Source organism: Onychomys torridus, chromosome 3 (assembly GCF_903995425.1).
Source record: "Onychomys torridus chromosome 3, mOncTor1.1, whole genome shotgun sequence".
Taxonomy (NCBI): Eukaryota; Metazoa; Chordata; class Mammalia; order Rodentia; family Cricetidae; genus Onychomys; species Onychomys torridus.
Window position 1 is genome coordinate 105,801,025 of NC_050445.1, and position 16,917 is coordinate 105,817,941.

Sequence of the window (16,917 nt, forward strand, 5' to 3'; positions counted from 1 at the left end):
ACAGAACAGCTAGGGCAGGGCTCACTGACAAGTAACAGCCAAAGCTACACAGAGAAACCTTGTCATAAAAAACTAACCAAACAAACAAACAAACAAATGAAAACCTTCAAATAATAAAAAAAAAAAGTATAAATCTCACGCTACTCTCTATTTTAACCCTTTGACTTCCTACTGGTATGTAGGTATGTATATATGTAGGTACATACATATGTAACTTTGTTTTGGTAATGGGAACCGAATACAGAGGCTCACATATGCTTGCTTGATGAACATTCAATAACCGAGCCACATCCTCCTACTGACTGTTAAAAGGAATCAAACTCCCTACAGCTGCCCCCAAACCCATACCTCATGTGGACCCTTTCCTCTCTATCAAGTGCTCTGGCTACAGCTCATTTACATCAGCCAGTTTTCTCCTCAGCTCTCCATAAGAGTTGTCCCATTTTCCTTAATAATTCTTCCCTGAACATAAACTCTGCTCATTGCCCTCATACCTCATCTCCTGGCTTAGTCCTTCATTACCCAGATCTAGGCTCTTTGTAGCATTTACCACCATCTGTGATCTGCTTTGATTACTTACTTCAAGCTAATTGAGAACAGTGACCTAACATTTTCTTACCTTGTACAGATGGTACAATTTTCAATAAATGTATGCTGAATGAATTAATAAATAATAAAATAAATAAACTTATTAACTCAGAATAAAGTTCTTCACTGGAGACATTGATTTGAACATCTTCCATTGTAGTGGGTAGCCATCCCAGCATTGGCCTGGAAGTTCCAACCCCCACTGAGGCTTCGGTAATGGTCACGCCCACAAGGCGGGGCTGAGGGAGGAAGCCGAAGACCCAGGATTGAGAGGAGAGGTCTCTCTTGGTTCTGGGACCCTGGACGCTGGAGGTAGACCAAGCAGAGTTCTCCAGAGAACACGGCTGGACTGCGCCATACCTTTGCCAGACCCTACAACTTATCCCTTCATTTGTAAGTTACCCCACAAAATAAACCTCCCTTTTAACCACATGGAGTGGCCTTAATAATTTCACCAATATTCCATATGTGAACAACAAATTATTGCCCAAGGGAAGTACAGGGACAGAATGAAAAAAAAAAAAAAACAACCTCTGAAACAGCTCTGAGGAATGTGAATATTTAAAGAATCAGCAGAAGGGAAGAGGGGAGAAAGAAAGAGCAAGAGGAAAACCAGAAAAGTATTGCAAACTCTTGGTGCCACAGAAGAGACTTCTCATTTGAAAAGGCAGCTTGGCACTAAGGAGATGCAAATATGGAGTCAGGTACTTATCTAATAAATGTATCTATTAGGTACCCACCATGTGCTAGGGAGAACTATGCAAGGATATAAAATTAACCAGAAAACCCCACCAAAACAGTGCAAAACCACTTAAACAATGGTACAACCTCTCAGAGCAACATTCAATCCCAACTGTAACCATCCCAGCACTGAGGAAGTAATGGTATCTTATCCGTCAACTGCTGGTCACAGTATATACAGCACAACAGCACCCTGACTCACTTCTACTACTGTAAAAGCATATCCCCTTCACTGATGGGAAAATGAATACTTGGGACACATGGCACCTTGAAAAATGTACAGCATCTTCCTAGGGGAACACTTGGACTCAAGAATGCAGGTTTATTCTAAAAATAATAAAATAATGGTGTTCCTAATGGGAAAAGCACAGGCAGTTCCATCTCAAGGTCTTCCCCAAGACTCCAGGTTGGTTTTAAGAAGAGCAAAAAGCACTGAAGTGACTTAAATCATGTCATTAGACTCATTTCAATGCAAGGCAAGTTTATTTTCTACTTTTAGGATGAGACATCATGACCAAGGCAATTTATAAAAGAGTTTAATTGGGTTTACAGTTAGAGGGTTAGAATTTATGATGGTGGGATGAAGGCATGGCAACACAAAGGCATAGGGGCAGGCAGCTAGAAGAGCAGTTGAGAGATTACATCTTGATCTTCAAGCAGAAGGCAGAGGGTGGAAAGCATTCACTGGAAATGATTCAAGCCTTTTGAGACCCCAAAACCAGCCCCCTATGACACAGCTCTTCCCACCAAGCCATAGCTCCTAATCCTTCACAGACAGCTCCACTAACTGGCGACCAAGTGCTTAAACATTGGAGCCCATGGGGCCATTCTCATTCCCACCACCAAGCAGGTGAGCTCCAACTCTCAGGTCTGATCCAGACCGTGATCACACATCTACCTTTTCTCTCAAAACACAAGGTCCTTAGGTTTATTCTTCCAGAACAAGGCATCTTGACTTTTCTAAAATAGGAACGCATAGAAGGAAAAATGCAGTTGATCCCCTACCTTCCATGCCATGCAGTCCAGGCCCCAAGCAGATGCATCTTCTTCCAACACACAACGCTTTCCACTGATCTGCTCTGATTTCTGGGATTCTGCCTGAATTCCAGCCACCAAGGCTCCAGGGAAATCTTCCAGCTAAAGGAAAATTATTTTTCTTGCTTTTCTTTTGTTCTTTTCTAACAAACTGCTAGTTCTTTTGTTCAAATCCTGTAGGTAGCAGGGCTAAAGGCCTCTGCCAGGCAGACACACTTAGCAAGCAAAGAGTAAACAAGACACATTCTGCTAAGCTGATGTGCTCGAACAGGAAACCACAGCATTTAGAATGAAAATTCCCAGATCATTTACTTACTATGGCACATTAAAAAAACACAGAAAATGTGTCCGTTTATTTGTTCACTCTCTTCTTCCAGACTATGAATGCAATGTGACCAGCTGCTTCAAGCTCCTGTTGCCTTGTCTTCTCCACAGTACCACAGGGAAACAAATCTTTTCTCCCTTGGGGCAACAATTAAAAAAAACAAAAACAAAAAAACAAAAACAAAAAAAAAAAAAAAAAAAACAAAAAAAAAAAAAAAAGAAAAGAAAGAAAAAAGAAACCCAGTACAAAATCTCCCTTTAACATTAAGGCTAAAAGAGGATAGAACTGAAGCAGGAGGTTGTAAGCACAGCTGTACGGCTGTGTGATGTGCTTGTGCTGGCTGCCTCAGGCTAAGGATGCTCAGCTCTTTCTGCCCACACTATAGGTTGAACTCCACAGTTCTGAAGGACAATAACATTGCTAGGGGAACTTTTTTTTTTTTTAAAGGTACTATGATTTCTTTAACAAAATTATTAAAAGAGGCCAAGAGTATTCTAACAAGTTTTTGTTTTCTAGTTTTACTTTTCCATTTGGTTTGAGATAGGGACTTATTCTGTAGTGCAGGTTGCCCTTGAAAGCATGACAAGCCTCTAGCTTCAGCCCCTCAGTGTTGTTACTGTAGGTGTGCACTGTGTGGTCAGCTTTATAGCTTGTTTTTGTGTGTGTTCTGTTTCTCATCTGAGATTCGGGTCCTGAATAGTTGTCTTGATTTGAACACCAGTCAGAGTTCAGCAAGTGACCACACACACAGCATTCCTAGCATCAGCAAGAGATGTGGAAAGGGCAGATGTTCCTGGAAACTAGAGAGCAATGTGTGGTTTCCAGCTTCAAGTCCTCTGTTAGATTTTACTTCTAAGAAATTCATTGCACCAATGCAAAATTAAAAGATCTCTTCTATTCAAACACAATTTTCTACTCATTGGTTAAAGTCAACAAATTCTCTTAATATCACTTTCTTTCTAGTAACAACTACAACACAAAGTAGTCTTTTGTGTTCTTAATCTTAAACTCTCTCCAGCTTCTATTTTTATCATCTGTATTTATTATTTCACTAAAAATTTTTTACAATAATATATCATAAAAAGATGTGAACAAGTGTTATTTGTAGTACATTTAATTTACATAACACTTGGTTCCTTAATATGATAAATATCCACAAGATGACAAGTAATTAAAAACCACAGAAAGAACATATTCAAAGTCTTTATGCTAAAGATTTGCATCCTGAATTCTTTTTAGACTTTAGCAGATCAAGTAGCCTAAAGAATAGGAAATATGGGTCAGGAAATATGGCTCAACAGTTAAGAGTACTTCCTGCTTTTGTAGAGGACCCAAGTTTGGTTCCCAGTACCCATGTCAGGTGGCTCAAAATTCCCTTTATAGCTTCAGGGCATCTGATGCCCTCTTCTGGCCTATGAAGATATTCATATACAAATGCATACATAGGCACAGACATACATACACAAAAATTAAAAACAAATCATTAAAAGAACAGGAAATATAAAGTCCTATTTTAGCTAGCAAAATGCCAATCATACCAACAATCTCTACCTCAGACACAAATGAGTGCTGGAGAGTTTCCTCTTGGACACATTCACTCAGTCTTCAAGACTATCCCTAGCTTCACTACTGACATTCCCGAGCCACTTTATCTTCTTAGGCATCATGATCAATAAATACATTCTGTGACTTTTATTCCTTAGTGTTATAGAGAGAAAGGCATTCAATGTTCTTTCTGGTACTGAAGCCTGACTGGCCTTTCCCCCCCGTCACATAACTGCAACACTTATTTACATCACATTTTCTTCTATTTACCAACATAACCTGTCTTTAAAAAACATTTATTTGCTGGGTGGTGGTGGTGGTGGTGATGGCGGCGGCGGCGGCGGCGGCAGCGGCGGCGCACACCTTTATTCCCAGCACCCATGAGGAAGTGGCAGGTGATCTCTGTGAGTTCAAGACCAGCCTGGGCTACAGAGTGAGTTCCAGGAAAGGCACAAAGCTACACAGAGAAACCCTGTCTCGAAAAACAAACAAAACAAAACAAAACAAAAAAAGTAGTAGAGAGCCAGGGCTGGAGAGATGGTTTAGAAGTTAAGAACACTGGCTGCTCTTCTAGAGGACCTGGGTTCAATTCTCAGCACCCACATGGAAGCTCACAACTGTCTGTAACTGTAGAGGATCTGACACTCTCACACAGACATACATGAAAGCAAAATACTAGTGGATATAAAGTAAAAATAAATAATTAAAAAAAAAAGAACCAAAGGAATCAGCTGAGAAATTTAGAGGAAGAGGGGAAGTAAGTGGCTCACATCTTTAATCCCTACACCTGGGATACAGAGTTTTGAGACCAGCCTGGTCTACATAGAGAGTTTCAGGCTAGCCAGAAGCACATAAAGAGATCCTAGGGAGAGGTGGGTATGGCATTGAGATTGTAGTCCTGAAGGATGGTGGGAAAGTGAAAAGAGTCAGAAGGGAGGACAGCAGAAGCGTGAGGTTAAGGCACATCAAGTTTGAAGAGTCTGTGCGTCACTAGGATTAATGGATACTGAGGTTAAAACCACCACAACCTTTACAAGTATTTCCTTACACAAACTTTCTAACAGAAATTCCTATTAAAACACCGAGATAGTAAGAAAAGTATATTCTTGTACAAGATTCTTTCTTGCTAGCAAAACTACTTGTATGGTAGAGCAGAGGAAGTTAGGTCTTTAAATCTTAATGGGTGTAGGAAAAATTCAGGGACATCCTTCTTCAGTTTCTTCCTCATGTTCAAGTATCTTCCAAACTGCATTCACAATTGAATACATACTAAATCAAGGGCACACATTCCTTAAGGTTTTGTCATAACCACCTGTAATAGGAACTATAAACACTGTTAAGGTGAGCAGAGCTCACCCTGATTCTCTGTAGACTGTCTCCCACCCCTTCCCTGATTCTCTGTAGACTGTCTCCCACCCCTTCTCTGATTCTCTGTAGACTGTGCTCCCACCCTTCCCTGATTCTCTGTAGACTGTCTCCCACCCCTTCCCTGATTCTCTCTATTAGACTGTGCTCCCACCCTTCCCTGATTCTCTGTAGACTGTCTCCCACCCCTTCCCTGATTCTCTCTATTAGACTGTGCTCCCACCCTTCCCTGATTCTCTGTAGACTGTGCTCCCACCCTTCCCCGATTCTCTCTATTATAGACTGTGCTCCCACCCTTCCCTGATTCTCTCTATTAGACTGTGCTCCCACCCCTTCCCCGATTCTCTGTAGACTGTGCTTCCACCCTTCCCCGATTCTCTCTATTAGACTGTGCTCCCACCCCTTCCCTGATTCTATGTAATAGATAATAACCTATATAAATAATAACCTGGAGAGAAGCAACAGCAGCAAAATACCCAGAATGCAGTTATGTTCTAGTTAAGTGATCACTGACCAGCCCTTAGCTGTTAGACTTTCCTGTGTAGTAGTGTCATGAGAAACACTACAGTGTCTGCTTATTACATGTACTACACCTTTGGAAATACACCACTAAAGAATACTGAAGGAATAACACAAGGATTCTTCTTCATATTGTTTAAAGAAATGTGGGCCTTCTGCATCTCCACACACAGGATGAAATGTATTTCAATATTCCTAAAAAGTCCCTGTCAGGTGAGATCATGAAGCTATCACATGGTCTGGGGATTGAGGCAAGCATGGTACTCCTTCTGCTTCAGTGACACCAGGGTCACTTGTGAACAGCTAAGATTTTACTCTTAGGATCCTAACATACTGCAACACACCGAGATTTACCAGTTCTGATTAACATTCAAGAAAGGTGAGAATGCCTACAGATAGACTGTTTACATTTCTGTCTACAGGGAATGAACTGCGGCACAATTTAGTCACCAACTGTCATGTCTTTAAAATACAACGTTTCTGAAATAAAGCTCCCCTCTTAATTCCTCCTCTTTCCACATAGCCCTCTTTACTAGCTAAGGAGAGAGCTCAAATTACATCCAGGGCTGTGCCCACCAGAGCCCATTCATAAAAACTACTATCCTTTCTTAAAGGGGTGCTTCACCTTCTTATTTTGTATTTGAAACTGTTCCCATGAAACTGACTTTTCACTTAGAACTCCATGGAGCTGCTCCCCCAGCTTCCCTGTAGGGCTTCCTACATACTTCTTCACTAGATGTGCAAGTCTCCACACAACCCTTCATCTTAACATTTTCCTGTATGGCAGCTTCTAAGAGCAGTTTTGTGCTGATTTCTTCAGTTTATTAGTGAAATTTCTATGTAAGCCCTGATCCCACAGAGTAGGATTTTCTTTTGTTGGTCTGTAAGTTACTTATTTAACTGCTAATTAAATATGTACATTTGGCCCACAATTATTTCTTATCCACACTCTCTTGGAATTCTATCAGGGGTACATATGACAAGTTGGTCCAGATTCACAGATGACAGCTGCAGTTTTAGGGGCACACAGTCTGAGGCTGGCAGGGCAGGCAGCCTTCAGCTTTGTGTCCATCAGATCAAAGAACAAAAGGCAGCGCTTCCTTTCCAGATCTTCCTTATTAGAGGAAGGAAGGGTTGACACAAAGTCCCATCAAAAAGGAAGCCCTGCTGAAGCCAGTCAGAGTTCCCGGTAAGACACACCAGAAAGCGGACCCACCTTGGAGAGCTGCCGCCTCAGGCTAAAGCGCTGGACCATGGTCGTGAAGATCTCCTAACAAAGCGATCTACCCAGCAAGGGTATCTTTTTCTTCTTTTATTAAAGCACAGCTTCTTGGGCAAGTCTCTGGCGGCACATTTGAAGGCTGACAGAGTTCGATGGATTCCCCAGGAGTCTCAGCAAACTTGGAAGCACTTCATTGTTCTGCGGAGACAGCACAGCCTAGGAGCGGCAGGCGGGGCGGATCCCCAGCCCAGTGCCAGGCTCTCCCCGCACTTCCTGTGTCAGCTGGAGGGTCCAGCCGTAAGGACCACCCCTTCCCCTCCCGCCAACCTTCAGGCAGGGTGCCGGGTGCCACCTGAGCCTTGGGTCTTAGCTCTTGAGACCAAAGCTGGAGGTGGGTGGTGCCCGCTGGTATCGCAGCATCTGCTGCCCTGTCCTGGAGCTAGGGCTCAGCCTCCACCCAGGTAATCCCGGAGAACTGGGGTGGGGGTGGGGGAAAGAAAAGGAGGTGGGAGAGCCAGCCTCCACCAGCTCCAGCTCAAAACGGAAACTCCTCCCAGCTGACTGGCAGCTGTGTGGCTTTGTCTAGCATAATTGGCCGAGCCTTTCCTCTTATTCACCGGGAGGCTCCTGTGGGAAGGAATGTCAGGTGCACGAGCATACTTGGATGGTGACTTCAACTTCAGGCTCAAGTTAAAGGCTAATGTGAATGTCCTCTTGTTGGAACAAAGTATTTTTAAAAACTGGCACACATACCAAACAGAACTGATACAGGTAAAGGGAAGTGGAAAGTGACAAGGTGCGGGGAGATCAAAGATCACTGGCCACTCTTGTTCCTCTAAGTGAGCAAGCCTCCTCTTCCTAAGGAGGACAGAACTTGTGGGCACCCACTGGTTTGTTTTGTGCTTGCCATGTCCTCCATTCTTGTGAGCAGGATTAGGTCCCACACTAGGTTTGCAGCCGTTGTTGGCCTGAACTCCAGCTGTATGTACAATGAGAATTCCCATCTGCTTTCCCACTGACTTCTTCCACACCCTCTCAAGATTGTGCTAGCTAGTGTCAGGACTTCCCAGATAAATCGGGAGCCTTCTCTAAAACTTCAATACAATTCTCAAGAAACTAAGCTATTAGAGTCTTCAGGCAAGAAAAGTGAAACATTAATTTGAAAACAAAAAAAGTTTCTTGCAAGGCTCTTCTATTACTCCTGTCTTCTGCATTGCCTTTCAATTACCTAAAGATAGGATGCAAGATCCCTTCATCTCATCCTACACGAGGTCTTTGGAATCATTGAGAAGTCACGTCAAATTCAAACAGCAGACTCCAAAAGCTTATTGCACACAAGGTAAATATAAAACTGCCTTTTAAGAACCATAAACAGAAAAAATGTTTGTATTACTTAAACAACAGTAACAACAACAAAACTTTCAAAGTTTGAAAGCAACTACTTAGATCAACTGTGACTAAAAGTGAAACATGGCCCATATTTATGGTACAGAGCACATAAATGTAACCTAATACTAAAACTAACAGATTAAAACATCAGTTCTCAATCTGTGTGTCTCACCTCCTTGGGGGTCGAATGACTTTCACAAGTGTTGCTTAAGTCCATCAGAAAACACAGACATTTACGTTATGATTAATAGCAGTAGCAAAATTACAGTTATGAAATAGCAATGAAAATAATTTTATGGTTAGGGGTCACCACAACATGAGCAACTGTATTAAAAAGTCACAGCACCAAGAAGGTTGAGAACTACTGGATTAAAACAATTCCAAGTACAAAGTTGGCCAATAGTGAACTTGAGCTTTTTGTTGTTGCTTTTAAAATGGTTAAGTGGAGGTGTCAGTACTACCATTTTCTTCTCATAGAAAATGAAATAAGGGTCTGAAGCTGAGCTTGGTGGTCACACCTGTAATCCCAACACTCAGGAGATGAAGCAGAGGATCATGAGTCTAAGGTCAATCAGGACTATACAATAAGATTCTATCTCAGATGGGGAAAAAAAAAGTGTGTGTGTGTGTGTGTGTGTGTGTGTGTGTGTGTGTGTGTGAGAGAGAGAGAGAGAGAGAGAGAGAGAGAGAGAGAGAATATCAAATGTGCATGCATGGTCAGGAAACAGGAGAGAGAGAGAGAGAGAGAGAGAGAGAGAGAGAGAGAGAGAGAGAGAATATCAAATGTGCATGCATGGTCAGGAAACACCGTAATCTAAAACCAAGTCCACATTAAGGTTATAAGATTCTTTCCATTCAAAAATAAAGAGAAATGGAAACAGGAAAAAATGTCCAAAGACACCAGACAGTACACATTAAGTATCAGTCATGAACTGAGGAGGGGAGGAGGCCAGACGGAGACTTAGCTCAGCAGTAGAGCACCCAGCACTGAGTAGACCTGGGCTAAGAAAACGAGAGAAAGAATCACAATTGAACTGAAAGGAGTATAAATGCTTAATGTTCCAGAATGTAAGAGGATTTAGGTTAAATAGATCAAACTTGTTTGCCTTTCTTGTGGAAACTCATTCATTTGCTAGTAAAATAAACAAAGTTTAATTATTTGATGTAACTAATTGTGTTAAAACATCATTATGAATGAATGTGAAATCCGGCCCTTAATCTAAAAAAAATGATAATTTAAAACAGAAAACATCCTTAATTACCTAAGTCATTAGGGAAAAAATTATAATCTCTAAATGTGGCTTATTTTGAAGAATTGGGAAGCTTTTTTGAAATGAATAGACAATAACAAAGGTAACAAAATAACAGCAGGAAAGACAAAACATAACCCAGACAAAAGTTCACAGCTTTATAATTTCTCACATTCTAGGAGTCAAACAACAATGCTCTTGTTTTTGTAGTTTATTCCAAAAACCAGGCAACACTTTACAGACTCTATGGAAAAAGAAAAGGATCCTCCAAAGGGTCATAAGGATCACATACCCTTTGTGAACTGGTTAAAGGTATGCACTCAGTTCCTGGAGCCACACACATTAACTATGTGAATGACCATCACAGGATTTAAATACATTCCAAATGGTTCATAGACCTGGAACCATAACTAGAGCAGAGTTTCAGTCATGACTTACGAAGACGAACATAAGTCACTTAGCAATCTTGTTTTCAGCTTGTCTTGGACATTTGGCCCCAATTCCCAATATTTTCCTCTTATTTGTCAAATAATCTACTTCTAAAGCTGGCAAATAGTCTTTGTGTACATTATCAGTTTGGCTGAAAAATCTTTTGGATTTTTTTTTTATTATCATAGTAGGGAAAAAAAAGAATTACTCCTTTTGAATCAGTATCTTTAACACCACAGTAGAAAAGGTAACATACAACTTTTTTTTTTTCTATTCATGTATAAACGTATAACAAAATGAAACAAAAAAAAACTAGATGGGCATGGCACATGCCTTTAATCCCAGCATTTGAGGAGGCAGAGGCAGGCAGATCTAGGTGAGTTCAAGGCTAACCTGGTCTACATTGCAGTTCAGGAACAGTTGAGAATTTGAATTTCCACACTGTAAGTAACAGATGAGTTTACCTAAAGTCTAGCACACCTAAAGTACTTTAGCTATGGCTCTCTCCTCTCTGGTAACCTGTCTTAGAACAGTTATTTGAAATAAACTGTATTCTTCTAGTAGAAGTAACTGCAACCCCACTGTAGGTTTTAACCAGCTTTTATGATAATCTAGTAGAAATAACTACCAATCAACCAATAAAGTTGTAAGAATTTAATAAGACTTTATTATGCAATACTTGTCATTTCAGAGCAAGCATTTAGGATACCAGACATTTAGGAACGGAATGAAGCACACACCCTTTACAATCTGGGATGGAAATGGAGGACTTAAGAACACAGCTGTTACTACACAACAGTGCTACTATGGATAAGAGGCACAAAGAGTGATGAACTTTGGGATAAAAAAAAATCTAGAAGTTTGAGTCTTCAAGTTTTTGTAAGAATTCTGTAAATGAACGAAGAGCAAGAGCAGTCCATGAGACAGCTTATGCTGGCACAGTTTTGTAATCCCACTAGGGAGACTGAAGTAGGAGGATCAAGAGTTCAAGACCACTCTGGGCTATGTGAGACTCTTTCTCAAAAAAGGGGAGGGGTACTCCACAAGAACAGATACAGAGGTGTGAAATGGGTTATAAGTATTTGTAGAATGGGAATGTAAAAACGTCAATAAAATTTAGTTGCTAATTTTAAATTTGCAAACATATGTACTAACTTCTAAAAACGGTTGTAAAAGAAATATTATTCTTTATTGTCTGGCTTTCAAGCAAGAAAGGAGGAAATCAGCATCCAGAAATCCTCATCAATAATACTGCCAGTTTTAGGGTTTCTTATGCAATTCGAGTTCTAAAGTTACACAGACTTTTGCTATATAAAAATTAATTTGCTGCAACAATCTCATAATCGGTGAAAGATAAGACACTTTTTATTTACCTGAAGTAAATTAACTTCTGTAGTTTGTACAAGGCCAAGCAATTGTCAGTGTAAAACAGCTCTCAAAGTTGCACAATTCAGTAAGTAGTTAAGAAGTTAAATTATGTTCACGACCAACAAAACAAACAAGGTCTCTAATTCATTCTGTAGCTTACTAGCTAAAGTGGCTGACTTCAAGAGCAGCCACACTTGCCAGATGAAGTTTTCATGTTAGTGAGCTCTGCATGTTCTTTAAGATACATTAAAACAGTTTGCTATTTTTGTTTTTAATAAAAGCAATGTTTGATGCTGGGCACGGTAGAACATGCATTTACTCCCAGCACTGGGAAGCAGAGGTAGGCAGATCTCTGTGAGTTTGAAGCCAGCCTGGTCTAAATAGCAAGTTCCAGGACAGCAAAGACTACCTTGCCTCAAAAATACATACATACATACATACATACATACATACATACATACATATAATAAAATAAAATAAAATAAAATAAAATAAAAGTAATGCTTTAAGTTCTGTTTCTGCCCCTCAAACCTCATGACATGCATTACCTGCTGTGAATGGATGAAAGGAAACAAGGGAGAAGGAGAAAGCAGTTTCAGGAGACGCTGGTACAAGTGTGCATGTGTGCACATGTACATATAACACATACAATAATACGTATTATATAGTAGATATACATAAAAAACTCTAAAATTCCTAAAACACTGGAGTTTTCTCCTCTCTTATCCATCGGTCCTACCTGCAAACTCCCTGATCTTTCTACTTAAATTTTACATGTTCTTCTTTTCCATTGTAAGAATTAACTTTATTATTTTTGTCATTTATTTCCCATTTATAAATGGCTGTTTATGATTTAATATTTTCCAATAAAGCATGTTTATAAAAATTTAGAAAATATGTCAAGCTTGGTGGGGCACATGTTATATAACAGAACTCAAGAGGCTGATGCAGGAGGATCACTGCCTCTTTAAGACCAGCCTGGTTTACCTAGAGCATTAGAAAACAGCCTTCACTATAGAGTGAGAACCTATCTCAAAGAGAAGAACAAATAAATAAATAAAACTCCACAAAATTAGACAATCAGTACATAAAGAATAAGATAAACTCACTCATAAACCAATTAGGATATTGTAGTGATTTGATATATTTCCAGTGGGTTTTTCGAATTTTTTAAAATTTGTAATTAATTTTGAACATTTAATTGTTGTAATCACTGTTCTTCACACCATTTATTGTGTTATGCATTTGTGTAGGTATTATGAAATTGCACTTACAACAGTATACAGCACTCCCTGTAGTTACAGATTCTTGTGTAGCTTCCTAACTGCCTTCGATCACATTGTTTGTCTTCTCTAACTCTCCATCTGCTGGGTCTTCTGGTGTAGGCCAGGTTGGCTAGCTAGCCCAGTCTTGAAACTCTGTACCCTCTTGCCTCATCCTCCCAAATTCTGGGATTACAATCATGTAACTGGTTTAAAACCCTTTTTGAAAAAAAATTCAGTGGGCTGGATCAACTGGGGGGAGGTTAGCCACAAGATAAAAAATTTCAGTTAGATAAGGAAATTCAAGAGATCTGTTATATAACATGGGTACCTAAAGTTAATAACAATAATTATTTTTCTGTAAAACACAATTTTAATTTTGTTCTATTAAAATAGTAGCTCTGGTAATATCCACCTTAATTAAGGTTATTTGAGCTACTCCACAATGTGTGTGTGTGTATTTCAAAACACCAATGTATAGGATAACATGTATAATTTTTGTCAATTAAAATATAAAATGTTGAAAAGTAAAAATCCCACTTATTCTTAAGCCATTATTCTCAGTACATATGGTCAGCATACACATTTTACACACACCATTTTCTACTGCTGTCAAATATTCTCACAGCATAGGGAGAGCAGCCTTTCTGGCTACTCTGAATGACCTTTAGAGTATTCCCACACTTCTGCTAGTATAAACAACACTGCCTACACAATCCTGCATGAGTGAGCTTTTCTTCAGAGCTGATACTGAGATAGGACCCTACTACAATTCAGTTTTTCCTGAAGCCCCATCTATTTCAACTCCTCATTATTATTTCTGCTGCTTCTCAACTCACAGCCTTCTCTGGAAAACTGATCCAAGTGCATACTGTTCTTATATTATAGCATGTGCTACTTGGCTTCCTACTGTTACTTAGTTTCGTATGCATTAAGGTTGCCTCTTATACAAATTAAAAAGAGCACTTTGCAGGTTGGAGTGATATGGTTAAGAGCACTGGCTGCTCTTGCAGAGGACGTGGGTTCGGTTCCCAGAACCCACACAGCTCACTGCCATTTAGGACTTCAGTTTCAGGGGATCTAATGCCCTCTTCTGACTTCTGCAGGCACCAGGCATGCACGTGGTGCACATGCATATATGCAGGCAAGACAATTATACACATAAAATAATTTTTTAAAAAATGTAAACAATAAAAAGGCCCAACACTTTGAAGGAATGCTTCATATTCTCCATGTCTCAACTGCACAGTGCTATGTGTACACTGAACAACTAATAAATACTTGTGGAATGCTGGGAAATCCTTAGAAGAAGATACGTGATTATTATCTTATTCTTTTATTACACTAAAAAGAATGGTATAAACTCTAAAGTTGCATTATCAATAGTTTATATGTCATTTTCTGTTAGGTATGAACTTCACAAAGGAAAAAATGAAATGTGTAGTGGATAGCCATCCCAGCATTGGCCTAGAAGTTCCAACCCCCATTGAGGCTTCGGTAATTATCACGCCCACAAGGCGGAGCAGAGGGGGGAGCGGAAGACAAGAGGAGGTCTCTCTCTTGGTTCCGGGACCCTGGACACTGGAGGTAGACCAAGCAGAGTTCTCCAGAGAACACCGCCAGACTGCGCTATACCTTTGCCAGACCCTGCAACCTACCCCTTCATTTGTAAGTTACCCCACAAAATAAACCTCCCTTTTAACTACGTGGAGTGGCCTTAATAATTTCACCAATAGAAATGACTTACATAGGCTGAAATAATTCCTCTATACTTTCTTTTACTTAGAAATATTGTCCTTGCTAGTTTTATGTCAACTCACTGGAAAGGAGGAAGCTTCAATTGAGAGAATGCTTTTATAAGATTGGGCTGTAGGCAAGCCTGTAAGGTATTTTCTTAATTATTGATTGATTGGGTAAGGTCAAGCCCATTGTGGGTGGGGCCACCCCTGGGCAGGTGGTCCTGGGTTGCAAGCTAAGCAAGCTAAGCAAGCTATTAGGAATAAACCAGTAAGTAGCACCCCTCCATGGCCTCTGCACATTTAGTTCTTGCCTCCAGGTTCTCACTGTTTGAGTTCCTGTCCTGACTTCTTCATAATAAACAGTGCTGTGGAAAATTAAACCAAATAAACCCTTTCCTCTCCAAGCTGCTTGGTCATGGTGTTTCATCACAGCAATAGTAACCCTAACTAGGATAAATACATAAAAAGAAAAAAGTTCTTAGGCAATAATGATGCTTTAATATACATTAGGGAGAGTAGCATCTTTAAGATGGCATACAAGGAAGCCATGGCCAGTCTCCATCTACAGATGTGGAGTTTAAAATAATACTCACACTGCAAGGTCACTAGAATTCTAGACACCAACTGAACTCTAACATCCAGATCATTGTAAAAGCAAATAGGTTTTCAAGTAAAAGGACCAGGAGAACCTTTGACATTTGGTGTGCCTGTTCACAAATTTCCCTTCCAGACAGCAGAGGAAACCCCCTAGATGGGATTTAGACTACACTATCCCAACATAAACTACTGTGCAGGTCATTTCTTTCCGTATCAGAGTGCCTTCCTCATGCCTGGAGGAAAGCAACACCTTCACCTCTGAAGATGAAGAACAGGGAAGGATCTGAAAAAGCAGGACTTGCTAAGGGTGTTCCAATTTGGTACCATTACATCACAGTCTTTATCCAATCCTAGGTCTCCACTACTATCTACTTCTAAAGTTTGGCATTAAAAACATACCACTTGCTGGGCAGAGGTGGTGCACCTCTTCAATCCCAGCACTAGGGAGGCAGAGGCTGGTGAATCTCTGTGAGTTCAAGGCCAGCCTGGTCTACAGAGTGAGTTCCTGGACATCCATAGCTACACAGTGAGACCCCCGTCTCAGCAAAAACAGAAAAGAAAACAATAACACAGCAGCTTAATTGCCCCTTTGGGTTCTCTTTTCTTTGGGGGAGGGAAGTATGAGGCAGTGACCATTGCCCAGCACTGTGCAGCTTGTGCAGCACACAGGACTCTGGCATAGCTCTCACCTAGTTAGCTCTGTACTCAGGGCTACAACTCTCCCTTTACTTAGTATGCGGAATTCCCATTTGTCTCAACCTTTCATCCTACTAGAATGTTCCTATGAATGATCAGAATGAATTTCTATACTAAACAGAGGAGTCTATTAACTTGGCTATTATTTTGGTAGGCCTAAACTGCTCAACTACTGGTAATTTCATATGGTTCAAAGTATAAAATGTAATGAAAAGTCAGGCCTAACGAAGAGAACACAGAAACAACTCTAGCAGCAAGAAGTGAGAACACAACTCAAAAGAAAACCCTAAAGCCCATAAGTGGATGGCTTCTTTCACCAAACCAAGATTGAGAAAACCAAGCCCGAATGTCCAATCAGAATGTAAAATATCATTCTGTCACAGTACTCTAGATCAATGAAGAGGGAATTCAAGTTTAGGAATTTAGCAGAAAGAATCTAAGACAGAAGATAATCAACAAAAGTTATCTAGAAGTAATTAGTTGCTGCAGAAATACTGTCCTAAATGTTAGAAGAAGAAATGAAAGAATTCTAGACTGTCTTCCCTACTTCAAAAACCGTGGCTCCCTATATTTCAAAGGCTGTACATAAGCAGAGATGTGGGAACTAACTTGGATTAAAAACACTATGTGAAATTTTCTATACTTTTTCACTCTATGCACGGAGAAGACCCAAGAGTAAGCTTGTGTCAAAGCCCTTTAAAGCTGGTCATGGTGGCTGGAGCACACTTAATCCCAGCACTCCAGAGGCAGGCAGATTTCTGTGAGTTTGAGGCCAGCCTGGTTTACAGGTTTACATAGTGAGTGAGTTCCAGGACAGCCAGGTCTTATGTAGAGACCCTGTTTCAAA

The 16,917-nt window shown here is 40.3% G+C and overlaps 1 protein-coding gene across 4 annotated transcripts in view; it reads right to left on the reverse strand.

Annotated features, from left to right (window-relative positions):
- Positions 1 to 16,917, reverse strand: part of Tmcc1 (transmembrane and coiled-coil domain family 1) — a 179,707-nt gene that overhangs the window by 83,578 nt on the left and 79,212 nt on the right. The window contains exon 1 of one of the 4 annotated variants that reach the window (XM_036180849.1): positions 7,335 to 7,528. The exons of 2 other annotated variants lie outside the window; for them this stretch is intronic. In XM_036180849.1, coding sequence (XP_036036742.1) covers positions 7,335 to 7,373 — 39 coding nt within the window. In that variant the 5' untranslated portion in view covers positions 7,374 to 7,528. Of the gene's footprint in view, positions 1 to 2,334; positions 2,458 to 7,334; positions 7,529 to 16,917 lie in introns of those variants that run through there. One more of the 4 variants, XM_036180851.1, reaches the window with a different exon arrangement.